The 27,544-nt window shown below is 42.7% G+C and overlaps 1 protein-coding gene across 2 annotated transcripts in view; it reads right to left on the reverse strand.

The window, feature by feature from the left end:
• NDRG3 (NDRG family member 3) overlaps positions 1 to 27,544 on the reverse strand; it is a 70,710-nt gene that overhangs the window by 8,867 nt on the left and 34,299 nt on the right. The window contains exons 2-16 of one of the 2 annotated variants that reach the window (XM_040330675.1): positions 27,533 to 27,544; positions 25,210 to 25,245; positions 21,750 to 21,855; positions 19,693 to 19,813; positions 18,262 to 18,324; positions 16,813 to 16,873; positions 14,910 to 14,996; positions 13,843 to 13,899; positions 12,070 to 12,173; positions 9,898 to 9,960; positions 8,954 to 9,005; positions 7,938 to 7,985; positions 4,726 to 4,761; positions 4,079 to 4,130; positions 2,226 to 2,264 (exon numbers count right to left, since the gene is read on the reverse strand). The exon at positions 27,533 to 27,544 is cut by the window's right edge and continues 81 nt beyond it. In XM_040330675.1, coding sequence (XP_040186609.1) covers positions 2,226 to 2,264; positions 4,079 to 4,130; positions 4,726 to 4,761; positions 7,938 to 7,985; positions 8,954 to 9,005; positions 9,898 to 9,960; positions 12,070 to 12,173; positions 13,843 to 13,899; positions 14,910 to 14,996; positions 16,813 to 16,873; positions 18,262 to 18,324; positions 19,693 to 19,813; positions 21,750 to 21,855; positions 25,210 to 25,245; positions 27,533 to 27,544 — 937 coding nt within the window. The remainder of the gene's footprint in view (positions 1 to 2,225; positions 2,265 to 4,078; positions 4,131 to 4,725; positions 4,762 to 7,937; positions 7,986 to 8,953; positions 9,006 to 9,897; positions 9,961 to 12,069; positions 12,174 to 13,842; positions 13,900 to 14,909; positions 14,997 to 16,812; positions 16,874 to 18,261; positions 18,325 to 19,692; positions 19,814 to 21,749; positions 21,856 to 25,209; positions 25,246 to 27,532) is intronic. The other variant, XM_040330676.1, reaches the window with a different exon arrangement.

Raw genomic sequence — 27,544 nt, forward strand, 5'->3', positions numbered from 1 at the left:
TCACTAGTCAGTGGCATCCAATTCATTGGACCTGGTTAGCCTGAGCGGGGGCCCCATTAAGCATTTATGGTGGGTCACAGCCCATTTGATCGGTTCGTGAACAGGGGAGGTTTTTGCAAGGCTTAGTGCCAAAAAGAGGAGTTGCGAGATAGTCTACCTGCACAATGCCAAGGTCTTTGCAGACAGAAAATGCATAGTAAAGTTGTTTTCTCCAGAAAAGAAGCGGTTAATCACCAACAGACTGCCAGGAAACTCAGGACTCACTGAGCAGGGTTATAGGGGAGGCACCCAAGGGGCCAGGACCTTAAAAGCTTACCAGTGTCCAATCACTAGCCGACAACCCATGGTGTATGAATAGGATGCCTGTGTCCTGTACTATTAAGATATGCCCGATAATCCTGCCAGATTTTTATTCAGCACGTTTAGCGCTGAATGAAAAAAAAATTAAATAAGCTTGTTAAAGTGGAGTTCCACCCATTTTTTTATGTTTGTCTGTGCTGCATGCTCTAATCTCATAGTGTTCAGAATGGACAATTTTGATTTAATTTGTTGCTTGTAAATACCTTTATTTTGTAGTCCTTCATTACTTCCCCCTCCTTATTTGCCTAGGCTATTTGCAAGGGTTTCTGGGATAGGCATCATGCTTCCCAGTAGTCCTTGCAAACCTGACTGAAACCTATTACATTGCTTGTGCACTGAGCATGTGCGAGATATGCAAAGCTGAAATCCAGGAAGTCATACAGTCTGGCTTCATGATGCCCACGCTTAAGATGGCCACGGTCTATTTCTAGATTATAAACTATCTAAATGCTGTAACAACCTAACAAAACGGACCTTAGTTTACAGACTAACTTTACTAGAATACATTAAGCTTGTGTATTACAGGGGTATTTATATTTAAAAAGTGAAATTGTGGGTGGAACTCCCCTTTAAGCTGTCTGGCACCTTTCCAAGGACATGCGCCCACTCAGGGCTACACACACACACCTTTACAGCAAAAAAATAAAAAATGACTGCTAAATTAATGGGGCCACATCCCAATCATGTGCAATGCGGCTGTGATTTGGTGGGTCAGCATAAAAGACAGATATATTGCCTGCTCCCTGCCTGTCAACACAGTGGGTCACTTTTTAGAGGGTTGGCAAGGGCTGCCGCATGTCAGAATGAGCCCAAACAGCAATCCCCGATTCTGCAAAACATTGCCTCCCAATGGCAAAGAGGAGTTTGCAGTCCGAATCAGGGGAGCAACCTAAAAAGGTACACTGCTTCTCAATAGATACACAGTGCGTTGTCACCCTAGAACATAAGTGTGTTACTGGCAGGATTACCAGGCTAAAATTAAGGGGGAAAAAAGCCTAAAATGTCACAACATCTAATGCTGCGTACAAACGTCATTTTCAAAAACGTCATTTAAAATCATTGTATGTGGGCTTCACATCGTTTTTCAGCTTCTGAAAAAAAAAATTCAAACATGCTGCATTTTTTAATGTCGTTTTTTAAAATGTCGTTTTTCGGGTTGTAAAAAATGATCGTGTGTGGGCTAAAACGACGTTTTAAACCCGCGCATGCCCAGAAGCGAGTTATAAGACGGGAGCGCTCGTTCTGGTAAAACTACCGGTCGTAATGGAGTAAGCACATTCATCACGCTGTAACAGACAAAAAAGCGCGAATCGTCTTTTACTAACACAGAATCAGCTAAAAGCAGCACAAAGGCAAATAGAACTTCCCCTTCAGAGTGCCGTCGAAAGTGTTGAACATCACCGCGCTTTGCTCATAATTTTTCAAAAACCGATGGTGTGTGGGCAACATCATTTTTAAGGATGAAGTTGGAAAAACATCGTTTTTTGGACAGGCTGAAAAAAAAATCTCATGCCGAAAAACGACCGTGTGTACGCGGCATTAAGGGTTGGTAAGCTGCAAATTTTTGGATTTAGATACATTTTAAAAAACAGAAAGCACCAAGCAAAAAGGAAACTTCAGACATGTTCTTTCCACAATACATTGGTATCTTAAATGTCACACAAATACATTTACAATTATCATGCAAAGTCAAGCATGGAAAAAAAATAAACAACCACCACAGACACCAACATGCCAAGCTGCCGTTTGATGCAAACGAAGCGAAGTTCTAGAATGTGAAACTAGAACCACACGTCACCCAGCAAAGCACAGGACTACTCTGACCAATCCAAGACGTGCAGCACACCATTCTGGGCTATAGGTACCTGATTCACTGCTCAGATGACTGAGCTGAACATATGGAACTGCGATAACATTCAACAAGGGGAAAGGACAGACAGGAACAGGTTAGTAAAGTGAGAAAAAGGACTTTATAGACAACATACATTTAAAAAAGTATTTTTGCAGTCTTTAAAGAACAGTTATTAACATTTAGGCTCATGTCAAGCTCAATTTTAGATGGTCTCGTGTTGAAAAACTAATGGTCTGCTTTACACAATTAGGGAAGAGTTTGTGGTCTTCAAGAGCTATGGCCACCTGCAACTTTAGTTTTCATCCCTTAATGCAGTGGTCATCAACCCTGTCCTCAGGGCCCACTAACAGGCCAGGTTTGCAAGATAACTGAAATACATCACAGGTGATATCATTTGCTGCTCAGCGATTGCAGTATTCTAGTCTGCATCTCCCCAAGGTAATATATAAAACCTGGCCTGTTAGTGGGCCCTGAGGACAGGGTTGATGACCACTGCCTTAATGGACCGCCTGATGCACGCTGTGGTTCATCCCATTGGCCCCTGGGTCAACTGTGTCCTGTAGTGATATACCAGCCAGAGGGAAGAGCCACAGTACACGATGGTGGTAGCAGAAACAAGATCTCCATTTTCCCTTGTGGCAGAACTACAATCTGACTTGTTTACATAGGCAGACCGCTGTTCTGCCTCAGAACAATCGGCAGGTCCAGGCGGACATCGGCTACAGTACAGTATATCTGCGTGGGGCGGTCTTCCAGCAGGCTTCAGCACTCAATGTTAAAAGCCTGCTGAAGCCTGCTAGCAGCTCGCTTAAAGCAGCAACCCACACTCTGATTGGGATCTACAGTATGTTCAACATTTACAAACCGAAGTTGAATGGTACAAAAAAATAAATAAAAAAACTCAAATCTTGCTGAAAGCCCTGCAAATGCTTTGTCAAAGCTTGCTGTTTACAATGCTCTTATATCTACTGAAGCCCAAGTGAAACAAGCCTAGCAGGACAAAGAGGACACCCTGCAGACCAACTGTAAGGCCCCGTACACACACATCGAGTTCCTCGTCGAGTTCAGTGTTGAAGCCGCCGAGGGTCTCGGCAGGCCGACTTTCCTCATTGAACAACGAGGAAATAGAGAACATGTTCTCTATTTGGCCCGACGAGTTCCTCGTCGGCTTCCTCGCTGAAAAGTGTACACACGACCGAGTTTCTGGCTGAATTCTGCCGAGAAACTCGGTCGTGTGTACGGGGCCTCAGTCATTTCCACTCTTCCCCATTTCAGAAAATAAAGCCATTCCCACGATCCTTCAGAATTGATATTTCAGATGGTGGCCATAGGATAGAGAATATAAATGGGAATTCCTGACAGTTACACAGCACCTTTAATGTGAAAATGATTAAAAAAAAAAAAAAAAAAAAAAAAAAACAGAAGCAAAATAGCTAAGGTTGGAAAGGAACTAAGAAATTTAAGGCAGATTAGCGTTACTTCATTACGACTCTTCATGACACGGCAGACACTGTTTTGGGTGTTGGGAGCAGAAAGCTCTTTCCTGAGTAAATGAATACAAGCCCCGGCTGTCAAAATAACAGCTGGAAATTGCAGGTAGATGAAGAGCAGAGGGGGGCTTTGGCACACTGCACACGCTCAAAGTTTTCCAAATTTTTTTTTTGAGCAAGTGATACACACAAAGATCAACGGGATAAAATATTTTTGTATGCACCATATTTAAATAGTGATTTTTTTTGCAGACCAACAACTCATACAGGAAATGGCAAATCAAACATTCCAACGATTAGGAGATGGCAATCATTCGATTACTTTAAGGTAAAGAAAAAAAAAAAAAAATTATAGATAAGGCATAATAGAACTTACTGTATCCCATTCCTTGAATAAAATATTTTAGGGCCTCTGCCAGCTTTCCAGGCTAAAGAAAACAAATATGAAAATGGAGGTCAGGATTCTAGGCGAAACAGCAAGATGGAAACACATCACATGATGTTCACCCCTTTAGAAGGATGCCATCTTCCAGAACAAAAAAGAAAAACGTGAACGCATTAGATTTTATACCAATATAATAAAATGCTTCAGCGGAATACACAATCCTAACCACTGCACTCTATATATGCCATGTTGTGTGTCGAACCCTGCACACCATGTTGTAGGCTACAAAGTCCTGATGGATGTACCATTATGTTGTACATTGCATGCAATGAACGCACCTTGCTCACCATGTTTCATGTTACATTCCTGACTGTGTACATTATATAATTCTGACCAGCGACCACTACACATTTGAATGTAACTAGCATTTTCAGAAAGGTGGTCATTACTTGTTCTACTGACAAGTGGCCACCAGGACAGGAAAGGAGGGAAGACCTTCCCAATGGTGACAGCAATAAAATTCTGACAGGTTCTAAACAGTCTCCCTTTTACCCATAACTAGAGAAAATGTGTTGGGTCTTCTCTCTCCACTTCCAAAATGCATTTATATGCCTTTGTAGAGCAAAAAACAGACCAACCTGTACAGCTTGTGGTAATCCGCCACAGTCTGCCATCTAGGAATAAATGAAACACGTCATGAGAAAAAAAAAAAAAAAAAAATGTCCACATTTTTTTTTACATTCAATAAGCCACAGAAGAACTCATGGCGGAAGGCAATACCAAAATCTCTGTATAACGAGGCCATGAGAGGCGGCCATTGTTGCAGAGTCCATCTTCTCATGGTTAATAAAAGTCAATGATTAAAGCGGGAGTTCACCCATAAGAATTTTTTTTCAAAAAATCCCCTTCGATTCCTGCTCGTTTTGTCTAGGGGAATCGGCTAGTTGTGTTAAAATATGAGCTGTACTTACCCATTTTCGAGATGCATCTTCTCCGTCGGCTTCCGGGTATGGGTCTTCGGGAGCGGGCGTTTCTTCTTGACTGACAGTCTTCCGAGAGGCTTCCGACGGTCGCATCCATCGCGTCACTATAGCCGAACGTCGGTGCGGCTCTATACTGCGCACCGACGTTCGGCTTCTTTCGGAAAATCGTGACGCGTTGTGGCGGAGAAGATGCATCGCGTAAGTACGGCTCATATTTTAACACAACTAGCGGATTCCCCTAGACAAAACGAGCATTAATCTAAGGGGAAAAAGTGTAATTTAGGGGTGAACCTCCGCTTTAAGCTGCACAAAACCTTCACATTGGATCTTAGACAGAAGAGAATATTTCAGAGAATATGAATGATAAAACACAAAAAAAAAATTCACTTATGGTTAGTGTTTGGCTGAAGCCATTTATCAACCGTTTACTCTTTAAATCAGAATGACAAATTACCCAAATTACCTGATCAAAAGTTTACATACCCTGGTGATTATGGCCTGATAACATGCACACAAGTTGACACAAATGGGTCTGAATGGCTATTAAAAATGGAACCATCCTCACCTGTGCGTGTATTAGGCCTGGTTCACACCTATGCATTTTTAGCACAGTTTCAGTTTTGCAGAAGCACACTACAGTCCATTTAACATGGTTCCCATAGATGTAGTTCACATCTGTGCATTTTATTGAAAAAGGGCCAGGGACTTTTTATGGTTCCATAGACTTCAATGGATCAAAAATGTGTATTGAAAACGCAAAATGCACACTGCAACCTGCATAGGTGTGAATCAGGCCTAAAAGGGTCAATGAGTTTCTGGACTCCTGACAGACCCTTGCATCTTTCATTGAGTGCTGCTTGATGTTTCTGGATTCTGAGTCGTGGGGAAAGCAAAAGAATTGTCAAAGTATCTGCGAGAAAAGGTAGTTGAACTGTATAAAAACAGGAAAGGAATATAAAAAGATATCTAAGGAATTGCGATTGCCAATCAGCAGTGTGCAAACTAATCAAAAATGAGGGATTCTGTTGAAACCAAACCACGGTCAGGCAGACCAAACCAAAATTTCAGCCACAACTGCCAGGAAAATTGTTCGGGATACAAAAGAAAAACCCACAAACAACTTCAGGTGAAATGCAGAACTCTGAAAACATGTGGTGTGGCTTTTTCCAAGATGCACAATAAAGAGGCACTTGAAGAAAGATGGGCTGCATGGTCGAGTCGCAAGAAAGCCATTACTACGCACATGCCACAAAGTATCCGGCTTACAATACACCAAACAGCACAGAGACAAGCCTCAAACCTTTTGGCACAAAGTCATTTGGAGTGAGGAGACCAAAATTTAGCTTTTTGGCCACAACCATAAACGCCACATTTGGAGGGGGAGTCAACAAGGCCTATGATGAAAGGTACACCATCCCTACTGTGAAACACGGTGGATGACTGATGTTTTGAAGGTGTGAGGTACAAAAAGGCACAGGAAATTTGGTCAAAATTGTTGGCAAGATGAATGCAGTAGGTTATCAAAAATACTGGAGAAACATTTGCATTCATCAGCCAGGAAGCTGCGCATGGGACGTATGTGGACATTCCAACATGACAAGTATTCAAAAACACAAGGCCAAGTCGACCTGTCATTGGCTACAGCAGAATAAAGTGAAGGTTCTGGAGTGGCCATCTCAGTCTCCTGACCTCAATATCATTGAGCCCCTCTTGGGAGATCTCAAAACATGCCGTTCATGGAAGACAGCCCAAGAATTTACAGGAACTGGAGGCTTTTCCACCACAAGAGGAATGGGCAGCTTTACCATCTGAGAAGATAAAGAGCCTCATCCACAAAAGACTTCAAGCGGTCATTGATAAAGGGTGCAATACACAGTATTAAGAACTGGGGTGTGTAAACTTTTGATCAGGGTCATTTGGGTATATTCTGTTCCCATTAGGATTTAAAAAGAGTAAATCGTTTAATAAATGGCTTCAGCCAAACATTAACCATGAGTGAAAAAAGTTTGTGTTACCATTGATATTCTCTGAAAAATGGCCAAGAAATAAAATTCTGCCAGGGTATGTAAACTTATGAGCAAATATATCCATCTATCCACACACAACCTGTTAATCTTGTAGTTTGATCCAAAAGCCGTGAATTGTACAAAGCCATCACAGGTTGTACCTCAAGACATTTTCACCCACCTGTGAGCTACCCGTCACCCTAGATTACAACTGCCATGGGGAAGCTCTGCTCTGGAGCAACACCCTCCCTGAACACCCATCGTAGAATAACTAAAGCTAGGTTAAAGTGTTACTAAACCAACAGTAAAATCAGTCCGTAAATGTAGTAAAGCATGCTTGTTATACTCATTGTGGAACCCAAGAGGTTAATCCTGTGTGACCCTGTCTTCTCTGATCCTCCTTCCATAGTCCCCAAACCATCTCCTGATAGTACAGAGCCTTGGTGGCACACTGCACATGCTCAGTTTTGGTGTATATATCTAGAGGTGTTTTTGGGGAGGGTGCATGTGATCAACTCAGGGCCAATCAGCACTGTCCAGACAGAGGGCCAGGGGTCCTGCAGTCTCATCACAGTCAGAGAATGAAAACTCCTCCTACAATCTTTAACCAGACACTAATAGACGTCACAAGACTGCTATATACTGCTGAAGAGAAACAGTATTTAGCAGTTTATATTTCCATGTTCTATGTACTCTGTGGGAGACCAGATAGTGTTACTAAACCCAGAACCCCAGCATTCACCAAGATTACTCAGTTTCCTAACCCTTATATCAAAGCATCCCCAAAAATAGAAGCTGGCTGAGGAGCTCCAATATCCAGTTAATACTGTTTCTCCCTCCCCCTTTAACATATGGGAATACCTTAAGAAGTGTTGTTCTTGTTGGGTCCAATCTTGAGTTACATTCCACCTGAAAAGAAGACATCGCTGTTAAGTTTTTACAGGTATAGTGTGGATTGGATAAATGTATGCTTCTGTTCTATCCCTATGACAGTGGGACAGGAACAGAAGGGAACGGGGATCATTAGGAAAAACATACAGCAACTAAAACATAAAGGCTTTAACTACTTAAAGACCGCCCCATGTACTTACTTGTGCAATTCCTGTTGTCGGCACCAGGGTGAGCGCCAATCAGCGAAAGCCAAAATCAGAGGGTCCGGCGGTCCCCCACAATGGTTCGTAGGAGAGGCAGAACAGCGGTCTGCCTATATAAACAAGGCAGACTATCGTCCTGTCAGACAGGAAGAGAGATCTTGTGTTCCTGCCAATCAGGAACACAGATGTGTCTTTCTCCAGTCAGTCAGTCTCTACACACACACGGAGCAGACATAACCCTTTGATTGCTCCTCATGCTAACCCCTTGCCAGTGTCATTTATACAGCGACAGTGCATTTTTTTAGCACTGATCCCTGGGTCCCCAAAAAGTATCACTTAGTGTCAGATTTGAGTTTTGTCTGCCGCAATGTCAGACAGGAAAAGAGATCTTGTGTTCCTGCCAATCAGGAACACATATGTGTTTCTCCAGTCAGTCCATAACCACACACACACACACACACACACACACACACACAGAGAGAGAGAGAGAAAGAATTCGCTAGGAGCACACTTAACCCTTTGATTGCTCCTCATGCCAACTCCTTCCCTTGCCAATGTCATTTATACAGTGCATTATTTATTTTTTTAACACTGATCCCCAAAGAGTGTCACTTAGTGTCAGATTTGTCTGCCGCAATCCCACTAAAAAATTGAAGTGAGATCGCAAATTTAATAAATTTTCTTTAACCATTAATCGGGCAGCTCCATCCCAGAGGTGAACTTATCCTTTAGACCTTCCCTTCTGTCCCCTCACATGAAAAAAACACATTAAATGCCACTTACCACAGCATCAACTGCAGGAGAACTGTCACCAACCACCAGCAGAGTAGGGCACCTAGAACACAAAACTTTCCCTTAATCACAATATTGGACATCAATGAAATGAACTATAGCACTATTCTAGTCGCAATTGCGACCTGGCTCCCAGGCTTTGTCGAGCCCTGTCCTATACAGAAGACCTATATACACCTTTGCAAGAACTGGTAGCTTTAAGTCTCATACAGAGCTGCAACATGCAAGCATCTGGTCTGATTACCTGGCTAAGCCTTTATGGGGGGACTCTGGTGAAACAGCATCTTAAGTCAAGTATCCCTGTTCTATTTCTAATATTATTTGTCAATACCATTCAATAAAGGTTATACTTTTAAGTATTTGTGCGATCTCTGCACATTACACAACTCCAAAAACGTGACAAAAAACACAGCCAACTGCCTCCTTGAGAAAGGACAAATTGGAAGGGGAGTGCAAGAAATCTAGAACAGAAATCACATAAAGAATCACCCCTTAATCAATCTCTCTATGGGGTTGATTTACTAAACAAAATACAGTTTGCAAGAGAATTTTCCACCATCCAATCATGTACAAGCAAGAATACTCTGCTATTGTCCTTGTATTTTTTGCCAAATGAATTTTTACCACATTCACCATGCCAAGTAAAAAATTTCCTTGGAATGTGAACAGCTTATTTGTCTTTGGTAAATCAACCCCTACGAGTCTGGGGAAACATAAAATACAAATCAAAATTTACTGATCTGTAGCTTTTGAAGCAAAGAACTCTGCAAGATTACCTCCGCAAAGTCAGGTCTTTGTAAAACACATGGGTATCTAACAAGGTAATCAGCGACAGCTGAAAATTTAAGAACCTTACCAAAAGTAACTTTACTAATAAAATGGGTGCATGGTATACACAGGGAAACATACAACTCAGACTTCCAAAAGTTCCTTACTTGAGCGTTCCTAAAGAATTATTCGCTGCAAGAAGCGGTCTTTCTATTTCCAGATCTTTGCGGCTATTTCATGGGAAAAAAAATAAAAAAGTTAAATCAAATTACAGCAACAATAAAAAAAAATAAAAAAAGGTTTTCATGGAAACAAGGATGGGCATGGACGGATAGGTCTCAGAAGTAAATGTAAAGCCTGCCTCTCTAAAACATCCCGTTTGCAAAAAAGGCAAAGAAATATTAAAGACCAATTCCAAGCGCAAATCCCATTTTCCCCACATGATTCTACAAACATTTTTAGTATATAGAAAAATGTTCCGATACATGACATACAGGGTTCCCTCCATCTCCTCACCCACTACACAATGCTAGATGCAGACTGGCACCAATGCAGTCAGAACAGCACCATCTTTGCAGCATTGTACCGTTGGCACAGGGTGGCAAGGTGCCAAGGTACACGCGCCCCCCCCCCCCCCATGTGTTGTGTCCGACAGCCTGGGCTTGCAATAGTAGGCTGAATAATGAGTGTCACTCAATCCAGAATAGTACTAGCTCTGGACTATACAGCTTTAGGTCTTCAGGAACAATGCTGGAGAGGTGAAGGTTTAAAAAAAAAAAAAAAAAAAAAAAAAAGGAGCTTTGACTTAAAAGGCCAAGTTTACCTCTAGGAGCGTGTTATCTTTAGCCACCTCCCACCAGCAGCACTCTCCGTTTTGACAGCAGCCACGGCAGGGGGCCCGAGGAATTTTCTCCCAGCACCCACTGTCATAATTTGAAATTAGTGTGGCCTTGTGGGGCTCCGCCCACATGGCTGTGTCATTCATTGACAGTTGCCTGTGAAATCAATAGACTACAAGTACCATCAGGGGCATTTCTCAATGAACTGCAAGGGTGCCAGTGAGCACTCTTGTACGATTATTCCTGCCATCAGTAAGGCTCAGGGCCAATCCTAGGGTCACAGACGCCTGAGTGCAGAAATATTTCTGGCGCCCCCACATGGGCATGGTCATCTTACTAACTCCTCCGCTTTACAAATGTTTCTACGACTCAAACAGAGATGCTCCTCTAAGAAGTCTTCATTAGTGTCCATCAGGTGTCCCCTATCAGAGCCCCCCACAGCAGGTGTCCCCATAGATCAGTACTTGTCCAATAGATCCATGTAGCTCGGGCGTGCTGGGAGCAGAAACACATTACAGGGGAACGGAGCATACATGGTTACTTGGATGGTGGCACTCGGAGAGCATTTCTGAGAGTGCACGGGATGATTGGCAGCAGCTCCGGCCAACCCAGAAGACTCATCACACTGCCTATGGGAAAAGAGCCAACGCACACAGAGGGCAGGGCAGAAAGGAGACTGCTCCATGCACACCAGACAGAATTAGTGGAGCCTAGTAACGGAACGTGTTCCAGTACTAGGCTTCGCTGTGGTACCCAGCCCGGATTCTGGGAACAGCGGGAGGTATGCGCCCTTGTCAGTTGCCAGCGGAGAGAGCAAGAGGGATGGGGAACCACAGCACCCCCTACATGCGCTCCGCTTCTGGACACAGACAAGGAGGAGGGAGGGGAACACTTTGGAGCTTCGGCACCCCCACCTCTGCGGCGCCTGGGTGCAGAGCACCCCACGCACCTTGCCTAGGATCGGCCCTGGTAAGGCTCCATTCACACTTTCTTTGCACCTGAATGTTTTACATGAGACAGTTGTCCATTATAATTGGTCAAAGCCCCACTTGTCCAAAGTCGCACAAGTGAATGGAGCCTTATTGCCAGCCCGTATCAGAGGTTCAGGCAGACCGTGTACTGAAAGTCTGCAAGATCCATGCATTGCACCAACGATCTGCTGATCTCAGCAGGGATCTCCAAACTAAGGCCCTCCAACTACTACACATCCCATGAGGCATTGTAAAACTTACATTCACAGACATGGCTAGGCATGATGGGATTTGTAGTTCCTAAACAGCTGGAGAACCATAGTTTGGAGACCCCTGCTTTACAGGATGCAATGCAAAAATCAAATATTGTGAAAAAAAAATTTACATGAAGAGAAAAAAAAAAAAAAAAAAAAAAAACGCAAAGTGCATTTATTTAGTTTTACAAAAAAGATAAACAACCTTAAAAAAAAATAAAAAATAAACCTAAACATACTTGAATTGGGCTTTGATTGAAAAACAGCATGATTACCTATTATAGGAATTTAAAAAAAGATGAAGGTTATCTTGGTTGATATCTTGAGCAATATGTAGTCTGTAGGTCTGAATGAGATCTAGATTTGATTGAAGTTCATCCTGTAAGAAACACATAAAGTTACTGAAAAATAATAAAATAAACACAAATGAGATGAAATAAACCAGGCTTCACTGGACAGAGGTCTGGTATACAAAAAGAAAGATAATTTGTAGAATTGTAGCCGTCTTACAGGAAATGGATCATAAATCTGCTTTATTTATAAAATCCCCATGTCATAAAGGGCAATTCATTAAACGGCATACATAAAATATTTTTCCTTTGTTTTTATTAAAATGAGAAACAAGGATATCAAAAACACCAATTAACCCCTTCCGTACAGGGCATTTTCACCCCCTTCCTGCCCAGACCAATTTTTAGTTTTCAGCGCTGTCGCAATTTGAATGACAATTGCGCGGTCGTGCGACGTGGCTCCCAAACAAAATTGACGCCCTTTTTTCCCCACAAATAGAGCTTTCTTTTGGTGGTATTTGATCACCTCTGCGGTTTTTATTTTTTGCGCTATAAACAAAAAAGTGTAAAATTTGAAGAAAAAAAAAAAAAAAAAAAAAAAAAACACACAATATTTTACTTTTTGATTTAATAAATATAAAAAAAAAAACAAAAACAAAAAAAAAAACACCCGTTTTCCCTCAGCTTAGACCGATACGTATTCTACATTTTTTTTTTACCGAAAAGTTCTAGCGTCTACAAAATAGGGAATAGAATTATGGCATTTTTTTTTTTACTAGTAATGGCTGCGATCCGATTTTTATTGTGACCGTGACATTGTGGCGGACATATCGGACACTTTTGACACATTTTTGGGACCATTCACATTTACACAGCGATTAGTGCTATAAAACTGCACGGATTACTGTGTAAATGTGACTGGTAGGGAAGGGGTTAACACTAGGGGGCGCTGAAGGGGTTAAATATGTTCCCTAAAGTGTGTTCTAACTGTAGGGGGACTCGCAAGGGGAGGAGACCGATGTGCGTTCCTCTGTACTGGGAACACACATCAGTCTCCTCACCTCTGACAGGACATGGATCTGTGTGTTTACGGATCCATGGTTCTGCCGTGATTGCGGGCAATCGTGGGTGCACGCGCGCCCCCTAGCGGTCGGGAATGCAAAGACATAATATGACGTCTAGTCTGAAAGATGAAAGGTTTCCGCGACGTCATTTTACAATGACTTGGTAGGGAAGTGGTTAAAAAAAAAAAAAGGAAAGAAAAGAACACACACCTGCTGAGAAGCAGTCTTCAACTGCAAGAAGACACTAATCCGTGAACTTACCATTTGTTAGATTTTGATTTACCAAAAATACCATTATAAGTAATGATATTGGTTCAATACGTGCAAAAAAAAAAAAAAAAGCAGTCGATTCTGCCAGAAATATTGTAAGCCAATAATACCTGTGCTCTGCTGACTAACCAGTTATTGTTCCCAGTTCTTTGTGTATTAGAAGACAACCCCACATATTTTATGCATAAAAAAAGGGGAGTGGTTCCGTAGTCCTAACACTTCCTGTCCTAGGATGACAACATTGCTCTTCCATACAGTACAGTGTCATAGGACAGGAAAGTAACTAATAGGAACACTAGGAGAAAAATAAAATAAAAGGCTATAGAATGACAACCAATTTAGCCCCTACATGCAAGGGCTGATCAGGTGAAATATATTTTTTTTTATTGTTGGATTTAGATAAACTTAGATAAAATATACTTACATAACCAAAGAGGTGAGCCAGAACAGTGTCCACGGCATTAGAGGTCCATCCTGAAAGCTGTTACAGAAGTACACATTGGATTAAATTGCCTAAAGACAACCAGCTCAAATATGAAATATTTACACTACACTTAATAAAATACTATTTTAGAGCTGCCTAGCTGTCATGCTGATGCTACAATACTCTCAAACTTTTAAAAATATTGCAAATTAGTTTTTTTTACTGCTGTATGCATGGCACAGGTCAGCGATTCAAAGTATTAACCACTTGCTTACTGGGTACTTTTACCCCCTTCCTGCCCAGATTTGCAGCGCTGTCACACTTTGAACAATTGCGCAGTCATGCAACATTGTACCCAAACATCTTTATCATTCTTTTCACACAAATTGAGCTTTCATTTGGTGGCATTTCTTCAGCACTGTTTTTTTTTTTTTTTGACACACACTTTCATAGTTCGTTATAACATTTTGAAAACCGGTAATTTTTCTCCTTCACTGAGGGGCATTGATAGGCGACACAGATTGGCAGCACTGGTGGGAGTGCCCCGATTGTTAGTGTCAATGTCCCTTTTAGAGAATCCGGTTATCGGCTCTCTTCTCCTTGCGCTGTAAGCGTGAGGAAAGGAGTGCCGATAACCAGCATTCTGTTTACTACTGTGATTGGACAGAGATGGTCACGTGATAAAGATACACCGATTGGCTCTTTACCTCAAACTGATCAGCAGTGTCTGGAGGACTCTACGATCACAGAGCGCGCCACCTGCACCCAGCAGCAGGGGCGATCACGAGATGCCGTCATATGACGGCATCCTAGAACTAGACGGCTGCGCCGTAGCCGGCATTCGGCTATAGCGCAGTCAACAAGTGGTTAAAGCTACTAAAAGCCCCCCCAAAAGGGAAGTCAGCAATAGCCTACACATTCCTCCAATGGCAAATTGCCTCAAAATGTCATACGTGGTACGTGTCACCAACCCAGCCATTCGGTGCAGGCATAGCTGGTGTCCATGGGTATCCCAAATCCTGCATACAAAGTAGTACAAAACTTTTCCTGAAGACCAAATTCTATACCTTGGAAGCTGCCCAGTCAATCCATCCCTTGGCACAGGGGTCAATGTTGAGGAGTACAAGGCCCTCCACCAGTTCAGGGTAATCAAGCTGCATTAGAGAAAAGGTTTTAGGAAATATTCAAGTAGAACCAATTCAACCACAAAATCCAGGCATGAGCACTTCATACAGAACATGAAATCGTTAGCTACGGTCACCCGAAGGTCCCATTCACAATTGCGAATGAGGTCAGTGACTGCATCTGATTGGTTGCAGTTACTTTTCAGCTGACAATTTCTCTCCCCCGGCTCCATCGATATTCAGATCAATGTTTGTTGACCTGGAAAGATGATCTGTGCATGGCCAGCTTAAAGTGTTACTAAACCCAGGACCCTGCATTCATTATATCTCTCTCCCCCAGAACACATGGAAATTACGTTTTAGTAAATATAAACCGCTAAATACCTTTTCTGATCAGTAGTATATAGTAGTCTTGTGACTTCTACCAGTGTCCAGTCACACACACTGGTTAAAGCTTGTAGGAGGAGTTTTCTGACTGTCCTATGAGACTGAAGGACCCCTGACCCTCTGTCTGGACAGTGCCAATTGGCCCTGTGCCGATCACATGCATCCTCCCAAGAAAGAAAAAAAAAAAAAAAAAACAACCCTCTAGCAATACACACCAAACTGAGCATGTGCAGCCTGACTCCATAGACTGTTATCAGGAGATAGATTGGGGACAATGGAAGGTGGGGAGGATCAGAGTAGCCAGAATCAAACAGCCTTTTTACACAATGCAGAGGATTAACCCCTTAGGTTCCACAGTGAGTATAACGAGCATGCTTTCCTGCATATACAGACCGATTATATACTGTTGAGGGTTTAGTGACACCAAGTTTGTGCTGCAGCCGCCATAGAACCAAAACTGCCTTGAGGGAGAATATGTGATCATATGTAGATACAGTTGCAAAGAGGTACACTGAGAACATAGCAACTACTAGGGGGAGGGAAAAAAAAAAAAAAAAAGTACAATGTGGTATACAAAAATTAACTGGAAGGTCCCCCATAGACCCAAGATTGCACTTTAACATTCCATTAGGGTCAATTAGGGTCAATTAGTACGGGGATTGACGGATATAGTTTTTTCAGGGCCGCTACCGGTTTTCGGTCGCGTTTAAGGCCGACAAAAATATTCTGTTCATTTAAAGGTGTGTGTGGGTGTTCCTGCAGCATTGCAACTTTAAAAGCAAGCGACCACTAAGACTATAGAGAGGATTGGGGACATTCCGTCCGGTGGGACAGGAGCTTTCAGGAGGTAAAGGGGGAACCTTCTGCTTGCAAAAGCAATCCAGCAGCCAATTGGCCTCTAGAAGTCATTTTGCAACATCCATTTTTCTATGCTCTAGGGCAGGGGTCTCCAAATTATGGCCCCCCACTTGTTCAGGAACTACAATTCCCACCATTCCTAGTCATGTCTGTGAATATCAGTTTTACAATGCTTAATGTGTAGCTCTGCAATAGCTGGAGGGCCGTAGGTTTGAAGATCTTGCTCTAGGGCCTCTGCATTAAAAAAATTAATGGTTTGGGGTTCAACGCAAGTTCTAGCAAAAATGCAGGATTAACATGTGAGAAGTGTCAAAATAGGCCCAATCTTAAAGCCGTTCGGAAAAATCAACTTAAATGTATATTTGATTTAAGATTCCTGTACGTAGCACATATTAGAGCACAACTCATGACCAGGGTAACATTGAACATTACTATACATTTCTAAAGATGCCAGACTGCAGTAAAACTGGCCTGCGGTGATCTGGACATCCACTTAATTTTGCCAGCATCCTGCCGTTTTGCCTGCGGTGCGAGCATTTGTTAAACAGCAGGAAAGTGCACAAGTCTGAACAGGCTTTTACTATAAAATATACAAACTTACTGCAAATTTGGACAACACATAGGCACCGGCTCCAACCCCAATCCCTATGACGGACTTTAGGCTGAAACAAAAAAAAGGAAATTCATTTTCAAATTTCTGGTCCTCATTAGAAGCACAGACAGACTGCAGGTGGCCACAGCAACCAATCAGAATGAATCTTTCACAAATCTGACTCCAGTAAACTATACTTTGTTTATATAATGGCACTTCTAAATCCTTTAAAAAGGGAATGCATCCAATGGGACTACCAATGTGGCACAGCGGCATCTTGGTTCTGGAGAAGGTATTGGTGATAAGGTAGGTAGCACGGTATCACTGCATCCTGGCAGCTCATAGATGGCTGGTTACAATGTGTGACGTTAAGCTGGCACTGAATGTTCTATGAGGGCTGCTTCACACCACAGATCCATTCTGAATGAGTTTCTACATGCGCTTTACAGTGGTTGTACAACCACTTACCTACAGGCAAGCCTAGATTAAGGCTTACCTGTAGGTGCTGAAAATATCTCCTAAACTTCCACAGTTTAGGAGACATTTACAATAGAGCCATGCGCCGATGTCTAGGGTGCATGCGTACTTTAGAAAGGGCGACCGTGCCGTTTCTAAAGGGGGTCATGTCGTGACTAGCGGCTCCCGACTCCAGCCAGTGACATCACGTGACACCGGCCAGTCACAGAGCTGGAGTTCGCGACCCCGGAAGGAAGAGGGGTGAAGATGGAAGCTCGCTGCCAGTGTGCACAGCCGTGACATCGCAGGCTTTGGTTTCAGGTAAGTGACACATAATGGGTTACTATGTGATGCATAGTAGCCCATTATGCTTTACCTTTGCAGGGAAATAAAGGAAGTAAAACCCACCAGGATTACTTCCTATAACACATTTCTGGATGCATTCCAGATGTTTTTCCACGTTACTGGAGTCCGGTGCATTTTAGATTAATTTCCCATGTGTTCCAGTGAATTCGGTGCATTTTTAATGTGTTTTACTGCATTCCAGTATAGTTCAGTGCAGGGAAAAAATGCAGCATGTTCTACTTTTTTCTGAAACTGGAAAGCCCTGGAACTGACCGCACTGCTGTGGACTATGCCACTGGAAACCATACAACCTACTTTTCAAAAATATGCACTGGACTGCATGTGGTGTGGATTGGTCCTCAACGAACAAAACAAATGTAACTGGGCTCTGATCCTCAGTGCCAACCAAAATGTGAATCTTTTTTTTCAGATCTGATCAAATGCAGCATACATGGATTTTAATCCATCAAACTACTGCCAACCTGTCTGGTCACTTTGTAAAATCTGACCCAAGAAAATAATTAGATAGGCATTATGGCACACAAGACTGAATAGTGCATGCAATACATTGCTAGACGGGCAATCTTGCAATTAACATCACTTCAGAGCCAGAGCCTCAGTGCTACTTTACTTAAAATGATGACTTGTATTTCTTACCTTAGGTGTGTTAGGACAGCAGACAACATCTCAGCCAGGTCATCCATTGTAGGATACTGGTACCTGAAAAAAAAAAAAAAAAAATTAATAAAAAAAAAAGCATTTACAGCTAAATAACAGCATTATATACATCAAAGTGAATATACATCAAGATCAATATATAGCCAGCAGAGGAAGGACTGTCCACAGAATAAACAATTCTCACAATACTTACCAGTCATTTGTTTCAGAAGCTTTGAGCTGCAGTACAATACAAAGCCTGCTGTACAAGAGCCCATTGTGCCGTTTTATGCTTTTCCCTAAATCCCTAGATCACTTTCTGGAGAAAAAAAAAACTACTAAAACCTACCATAGCAGTCCAGAAGACGCATTAAAACAAGTCTTCTGGGATTGGCCAAAAGTTACCACTTGAATTAAAGCCAATCAGATAGATAGAAACAGTCCGAAGAAGCCCAACACCCAAAACACCCCACTTGAATTTTTACTTAAAGTGGTTGTAAGGCTACAGATTTTTTTTTTTTACCTTAAAGTGGAACTTCTCCCCCAAACATTGATTTTAAACCCTCGTGCTGCTAGCATTAGTAAATAGATTAGCAAGTACAGTGCCTTAAGAAAAAGTATACACACCCCTTGAAATTCTCCACATTTTGTTACAAACAAAAACGTAAATGTATTTTATTGTGATTTTATGTGATAGACCAACACAAAGTGGCACATAATTGTGATGTAGAAGAAAAATGGTTTTCAATTTGTTTTTTTACAAATATATATGTGAAAAGTGTGGCGTCATTTGTATTCAGCCCCCTTTATTCTGCTAAATTCATGTGTTAGAATGGCCCAGTCAGTCAATGACTGCCTTCTGCCAGACCGACTGCAGTACACAAGGGCCGAAAGTCGGCTGGTTTCTATAGAAATGGCTGATGCTGCCCAACAATAGGCCTGTGTGTAGAAGACTTTAGATTCCACAAAACCCCCATTTTTTCTTTAGTGCATGTATCCAGGATATGGTGCTACATATATGGATATCTCCACATATTAGATTGCTAGAAGGTTAAGAATTTTAATAAGAATTTTCCCAATACGACTATAAAAAAAAAACAAAAAAAAACACACCCCTCCCAATTTTCCTGCAGGGTAACCATACGGAAAGAAGACTTGGCTGTCTTATGCTAACCCTGCAGTTTCTAATACCATGATCCACTTGACTGGGGACAAATCTGTTGGTGGGGATTTCTGCCCTCACTTGATACCTGATCCAGGTCAGGGATTTTACAACCAACCCAGCCAAAGTTCCAGCATACCAGCAAAGCAGCTAAATCAACTCCAGCAGCTCCTGTGATTTCTCCACTTCTAGTGCACCCATCAAGGAACCCAATTCATTCGGACATGTTGACTGCACAGACAGAACTCAGAGAAAGCCGGCATACACACCCAGATGGAAATGAAGGTGCTCCCATCTGCTGTCCGGGGGCATCCACATGGCAAACGGCAAAATGCTGTGTGATTTCATGCATGTCTTCATAGTTAAAAAATGTGTTGAAGCAAGATTTATCTATAAAGATAAAAAGACAAAATAGGATTTTGTTATTTCACATCAAAGATGAAAAAAATAAAAAAAAGTGCGAGTCTTCATGCTGCTGCAAACAACAAATCTACCAGATCATTCTAAACCGACAGTGATCACTGTCTAGCTGGCCCATGCTAAAGAGCATATCCTCTGCCAGTGGTCTCCAAACTGCTGTCCTGTGCTTGCCTTTATCTGGCCCTGGGCACTGTTCCTCTCCGTGATACAAGACACTACCGATGGGGCACTACTGCTCCCACTACCAATGACTGAGTACTATTGCTCCCACTGAAGTCAACAATGGGGCACTGTTCACGAGGGGGCAATATTCCTCCCACTGACACCAACATCCAGCCCCCCTAAAGTCTCAAGGACAGTAAACTGGCCAATTGTTTTAAAAGTTTGGAGACCACTTCTCCATGTCATCCCTGCCGCGTCCCTGGAATGCACATTATAAATGCTTTTTTCTAACATGCATGGTGTTGGGAAAGAGTTCTCAAGCCTAGTACACAAAAGGCTGAACGTTGGGCAACATCGGCCGGTTCAATAAAGACCAGCCAACACTCAGCCCATGCGTATGTCAGTCAGGCCTGCTTCTGTGGGACGAGCATACTAGAAAACCAGCAGCTGATCGACTCCGGGTGTTCTGGCGGGGGAGGAGACGCTTGTTTGGGTTGAAAGTAAAACTAGTGGTGTGTACTAGGCTTAAGAGTTGACCTGCACATTAATAGATGCAGGGCACAGAAAATCACCAAGTGCATTACTCAATTGAGCGTTAAGTGGGCAGATCCGTGGTTGAAATATACAATAGGTGGACCCTATGCCAATTCTAGGCTGCTACCTCTGATAGCAACAAAGAATGCAGTCGTCAGACAAATTCTTGGATGTGTACCGAGGAGCAAAGGTACAAAAGTTCCTCACCTAAAGGGCCATTTTGAAACATTTAATGGTTAAGGCAGGGGTCTCCAAACTATGGCCCTCCAGGTGTTCAGAAACTACAATTTCCATCATGCCTAGTCATGTCTGAATGTCAAAATTTTACAATGCCTCATGGCACATGTAGTTCCGCAACAGCTGGATGGCCATAGTTTGGAGATCCCTGGTTAAGAGCATCAAATACAGCCATTGCATTTTGAGGACCCAACCCCCCCTTCCCCAATCTCTTGCATAAGCAATTAAGGTTAATAAAAGCATGAGAGAATGCAACCGTTAAGGGTTGATGAAGACCAACCCGTTAAGGCTTGATGAAGACCGTCATCTCACCATCAGAAGTTAGTCTTACTCATTTGACTGTTGAAGCCCTAAAAGGGGGCCTTTTCCCCGGAAACACATGGGCTGTATTTCAGGTTCTTAAAAATGTAATGTTTCAAAAAGTCCTTTAAGATGATCTGTACCAGGTGCTCTCTACACATCCAATAATTTACCGCATGCGCTCAATGAGGCAAGTTGGTCCCCTAAACCGAAGCTCTCTAAAACGCCCCTGTTTAGGGCCACAATTTCTAACTTGCTTGGTTGTCTGAAAAATGCTTGTTCGGGGCCATCTTGTACTGCATCAACCCGATTCACTCAAAAAAGCCACATTGCACTCTTGCCTCACTGGCATGCTGTTGTAGGGACGAGAAAAAAAAAAGCATCCATAGATACCAATTTAACCAGACTCCCTCAGTTGGCCGCCAGAAACAGCTACTTCAGGAGGGAGAAAAAAAAAGTGACAGCTTGAGTGGAGAACACTTTATTTTACTCAACACAAGATTGACCAGAAAATTTTAAAATGAGACAAGCCATGTTTGCTCATTGCCAATGCAAGTCGTGCTTCCCACTTCGCAAGGCTGAGAAACAGCTTTACAGTTCCTCGGTGTCTCACTCAATTTTTATATGGCCATTTAACAAACCAAACAAAAAAAAAAAAAAATTAGCATCTTACGATTCAGGCCGATGTCATGGAACGTCAGGATCACTGGTCTATTTCCTTTCGGGACACCACGCATGGTGACATGCAACACGCCATGAGCAGTCTCAATATCATGCTCCTACAGGGAAAAAGAAAAAGGGTTGTATATGTAATTAAAAGTGGTACATTTTACTTACTAGGCCTACCTTTTAACTCCTGCATCAAGATTTAAAAGTAAAAGCCTAAAAATGGCACCCATGGCAAATTTTCTATCAAAAACTTGGAATAAAGTCCCACCTGCTTAATTCAGAGCCAAAGTTAGGAAAACTCTGAGGCAGCAACATTTAGAGAATTTCCTTCCCCCCCCCCCAATACTAGAATACGAAATTTAAAATATAAACATGTTAAAAATAAAAATCACACAAAATATTGCCAAAAGGATTGGGACACCCCTCCAAATCCCTGTGTATAAAATCAAGCACCTAGACATGCAGACTGCTTCTATAAAATATGTGTGAAAGAATGGGTCGCTCTCAGGAGCTCAGTGAATACAAGCGTGGTACCATGATAGGTTGCCACCTGTACAAGTCCATCCCTGAAATTTCCTTGCGCCAAATATTCCACGGTCAACCATTTGTTAAAATCAGGGCTGTGGAGTCGGTAGAGAAATGTTTCAACTCCTAAATGTTTCGACAATCTAAATTTAGTAGGAGTCGGAGTCGGTGCATTGTTTGCTGACTCCGACTCAGAGTCCAGGTATCCAAAATTTCCTCCGACTCCAGGTACCCAAAATTTCCTCCGACTCCACAGCCCTGGTTAAAATACCACCAAGTGAAAGCAACAGCAACTCAGCCATGAAATGTGTGGCCTTCAGATTAGCACAAGTGTGTAGAGAGCTTCATGTGATGGGTTTCCATGGCCAAGCAGCTGCATCCAAGCCTTGCATCAAGTGTAATGCACTAATCTGGACTATGTCACAAAAGTTGGTGAGCCACGTTGTCACAAGTTTGTTTTGGGGGCTGGCAAAACCAGAGGAGTCTTTCAGTTTTTACAATCTTAAAGAAAGGGGCAGTTTTTCTTCCAATCAGGTCCCACCTTTCATGTTTCCAGGCCAATTTTAAAAAATGAAACAGAAACTTAGAACGGTTGTAACCATTTCAATAGTTAGATGCTTCCACACAGGAGACAGATTTCCCTTCAGTAAAATTAGCCACATTGAGGACTTACCGAAGGCATCAATGCAAGACATATGTGATCGACATCCAAGAAAGCCATCGGGAAGAAGTAGGTTACTTCTCGGCAGTGCAGACTCTCGAACAAACATTTGTTAAACAGTGAAGTGGTGGAGGGGATTAGTTTCGTACTAATTGGATTCCAGCTTGTAATAAGGATGACGGGGATCAAGGGAAACTCACTAACGACACACATACGCAAGTTACATAACCACTCCTCTAAATACTACGGTGTAAACAAGGGATTATATGCAGGTTAACGGATGTATGCTGGTATTCCTCAGTTTTATGATGGCTATTAAAAGTATATTCAAATCTAAAATGTTTTCTAGTAGGTTTGACATCATGCCTGTTCAGTTTTCAGATAAAATATTTTGTAAATCTATAGCAAATTTTCTTCTTGAGATCCTGCCAGTAACAGCCCTTCCCACTGGCACGTCTTGTTGCAGGCCGACAACACCAAGCCACTGGCTCCCAATTGGTAGCAGCGTTTTCAGTTTATGTGGTCTCCCTCAGTTGGCCTTTGGACAGGCAATCAGGCAAATTAGATAGGCATTTCAATGGTCACGATTTTGCCAATTGACTATTGCACTTTAAAAAAAAAATTTTTTATTATATATGGAATTTGTGGTCCATTATCAGATGAAGTTTTACATGAGTGGTCTCCAAACTGCGGCCCGAGGGCCAGATGTGGCCCTTTGCTAGTCTTTATCCGACCCTTGGGGCACAATTCTTCCCACTGATATCAACAATCCCAATGATGGGATACTATACCTCCTACCAATAGGGGGAACACATCTCCTATTGGTTACCAACCCCAACGCCATATTTATTCTCACCGATGATGGGCCCGTGACAACCTCCTATTGGCTACCAAGGCCATATTTATTCTCACCGAAGCTGGGCCCGTGACATGTTCTGCCCCTGCTGGCCACAATCCGGCCCTCCTAAAGTCTGAAGGACAATAAAGTGGTCCTTTGAAAAGTTTGGAGACCCCTGATTTACACAAATTGTTTTTATTTTAGCACTGGGTAAGTGCAGCTCCACTTGTATTCAATAATGGGTTAAGAACAGGTAAAAAAAACACAAGAGATCTGGCTGGAGTCCGATTTACAACACCCAGAATTTCAGGGCTGTAGGACGTTCTTGGAGTTGGGAAAATGTTGTGAGCGTGAGGCAACAGGTGGCGTCTACACCATCACCCCTCTTAAGGAGGTCTATGATCACAACGGACACGGCTTTGCATTAAGGGGAACCCATTTTGTCTCGTAGGCTTGAACACATTACCTTTACGTTGCCTGCAGCAAACATCCACTTACTCTTTTGTAGTTCTGATCAATTGGACAAGTTTAGGAAGCTTTAAGTAGCCACACCTACATGTCCCTCCACCCAAATGTCTTCCACTTTTTGTCTGAACAGTGAAGGAGCATAGCACATTATGAATCTTCTGTTTATGATGGGCGTTTTAGTTCCATAGTCTTGTGCCCATTTAGACAGTTCATCATGTTGAATGAGCACACATGCCTAAACATGGCTGGGAAATGCATTGCACTCCTCTCCTCCTGGTGACGTCATCCCGCTGGCATTGCGGTTCACACTGCGCTCCATCAAACCTTCCATCTCATGGGGACGGTGGACAGAGTTGCCAGCCACCCCTTCTTTTTCCACAGTTGTCTGCGAGCAGTTAAAACGCCACTCAGCAGACGTTTGCCATCAAATGAGCCTGTTCGTTGGAGTTTTATTAAAATATTGCTCTTAATACTACACTTTCACACTGGGGCAGTGGGGGGCGTCGTCAGTAAAGCATTGCCATTTCATTTTATATACCGTCGTTTTAGCGGTGACATTCAGCCACTAGTGGGGCGCTTTTAACCGCCGATAGCAGCCGAAAAATGGTCAAAACCGCCCACAATGCGCCACTCCATCGGCTCTTTGCCAGCACCGCCCATTGATTTCAATGGGCAGGGGCACTTTAGGAGTGGTGTATTCACCACTTCTACAGAGCCTCAAAAGATCCGGCTAGCAGGACCATTTTTACAGTCCTGCCAGCACACCGCTGCAGTGTGAAAGCCCTCTGAGCTTTTGCAGGCGCCATTTTTAGCGATATAGCGCTGCAAAATGCCTCAGTGTGAAAAAGGTCTTAGGAGGTGCTCTTCTTTTTTTTGTTTTAGATACTTAGAATATATGACCAGAAATCTGTAGAACAGGCACATTACCATAAGCAAATATCCCATACAACTAAAGAGAATATATAGTCTCACCTGTCCATCAAAGTCTTCAAAGTTCCGACCGGCATTCTAGGAGGTAAAAGCAGAATATTATAAAAATATAATATATTTAAAAATTAAACCCCCCAAATTGATTGGTCTTTTTTGCGCTATAAAAATATGTGGTTATCAAATACCGTATTTATCGGCGTATACCACGCACTTTTTTCCCCTTAAAATAAAGGGAAAATTGTGGGTGCCCGATATACGCAGATACCCGCACTGAGTTTGAACTGTGCCGCCCACATATACCGAGCGCAGTACACTTGGGTACATTCGGCCAGGCTCAGCTTCGCTCGCGGTCACGCTCTGTGACACCTCCTAGCCTTTATGCGTGAGAAGCCGAGCGTACTGCGCTTGGTATATGTCGGCGGCGTGGGAATTCGACTCAGAGACTGTGCGGGAGGACACCACCGAGGCCGCAGACGGACCGGACAAGGCCGCCCGCAAAGACACCGACGAGGGGCATTCAAACTAAGTATTTTTTTTTCCCTTTTAGGTTGGGGGTGCGCGCTATACGCGGGTGCGCGTAATACCCTGATAAATACGGTACCACCAAAAAAAAGCCATGTGTGTGAAAAAACAAATTCTGCATTTTTATTTGGGTACAGCGTTATCAGTTAACGCCACAGTGCCCTATTGTAAACAAATGGCCTAGTAAATGATCTAGAGGTCAAGTGGCTAGCAGGGGTTTAACACTTCCCTACACAGGGTTTTTATTTTATTTTATTATACAGTACACTTTAAATATATCAGATATACAGTACACTTTAAATATATCAGATATAAAACAAACACATGCACTGCAAATTTATGAAAGGCCATGAATTAAGCTGAGCCGGTACAATGAAGCATCAATGGGACGAGTCTGCAGAGTACAAAAAGCTTGTTGAAGGTCCGATGTACCAGTCCTCCACTGGCACAAGTACAGTGCAAATGTCCCATCATGCAAATTAGGCCAACAGAGCCATGCTTGTTGAATTCTGATTCATGAAATTGTTAATGTCAGACGCACAGGGCATGTGGTGTCACCAGGAAGAACCATATAAAAACATTTCACTGAATATATCATGGCAGAAAATGGTTCCAATGGACATTTACTGTATCTGGATGAACTTTGTGAATAATAAAACAGTCGGGAGTAGACAGGTTAACCACTTAAGGACTGGACCAATATGCTGCCTAAAGACCCAAGGTGTTTTTACAGTTCGGGACTGCGTCGCTTTAACAGACAATTGCGCGGTCGTGCGACGTGGCTCCCAAACAAAATTGGCGTCCCTTTTTCCCACAAATAGAGCTTTCTTTTGGTGGTATTTGATCACCTCTGCGGTTTTTATTTTTTGCGCTATAAACAAAAATAGAGTGACAATTTTGAAAAAAAATCAATATTTTTTACTTTTTGCTATAATAAATATCCCCCAAAAACATAACATTTTTTTCCCTCAGTTTAGGCAGATACGTATTCTTCTACCTATTTTTGGTAAAAAATAAAAATCACAATAAGCGTTTATCGATTGGTTTGCGCAAAATTTATAGCGTTTACAAAATAGGGTATAGTTTTATTGCATTTTTTGTTAATTATTTTTTTTTTTACTACTAATTGCGGCGATCAGCGATTTTTTTCGTGACTGCGACATTATGGCGGACACGTCGGACAATTTTGACACATTTTTGGGACCATTGTCATTTTCACAGCAAAAAATGCATTTAAATTGCATTGTTTATTGTGAAAATGACAGTTGCAGTTTGGGAGTTAACCACAGGTGCCGCTGTAGGATTTAGTGTACACTTAGTGTGTGTTTACAACTGTAGGGGGGTGTGGCTGTAGGAATGACATCATCGATCGAGTCTCCCCTATAAAGGGGATCACTCGATCGATGCAGCGCCATAGTGAAGCACGGGGAAGCCGTGTTTACATACTGCTCTCCCCGTTCTTCAGCTCCGGGGAGCGATCGCGACGGAGCGGCTATAAACAAATAGCCGCGCCGTCGTCCCGGATCGCTCCCCGAGGGAACGCAACCGCCGCGTGTAGCGGGGGGGGGGGGGGTCCCGATCGGACCCCCGACCCACGTCTAGGCAGGCACGTACAGGTACGCCAATGTGCCTGTACGTGCCATTCTACCGACGTATATCTACATGCGGCGGTCGGGAAGTGGTTAAGCACTCTGGCAGCCATAAGATCTACTGTGACCCCAGCCTTTGATTGTGACCATTTAGGAAAAAAAATAAAAAAAATTCATAGCCAGTTTGGCCCACAGATATACAGACACTCCCAGACTTAAAACTACCATAGCAGCAGAGGTAGCCGAAGCCTCACCTTATCCGTCAG

The sequence above is a fragment of the Rana temporaria genome, chromosome 12 (assembly GCF_905171775.1).
Source record: "Rana temporaria chromosome 12, aRanTem1.1, whole genome shotgun sequence".
Classification (NCBI taxonomy): domain Eukaryota; kingdom Metazoa; phylum Chordata; class Amphibia; order Anura; family Ranidae; genus Rana; species Rana temporaria.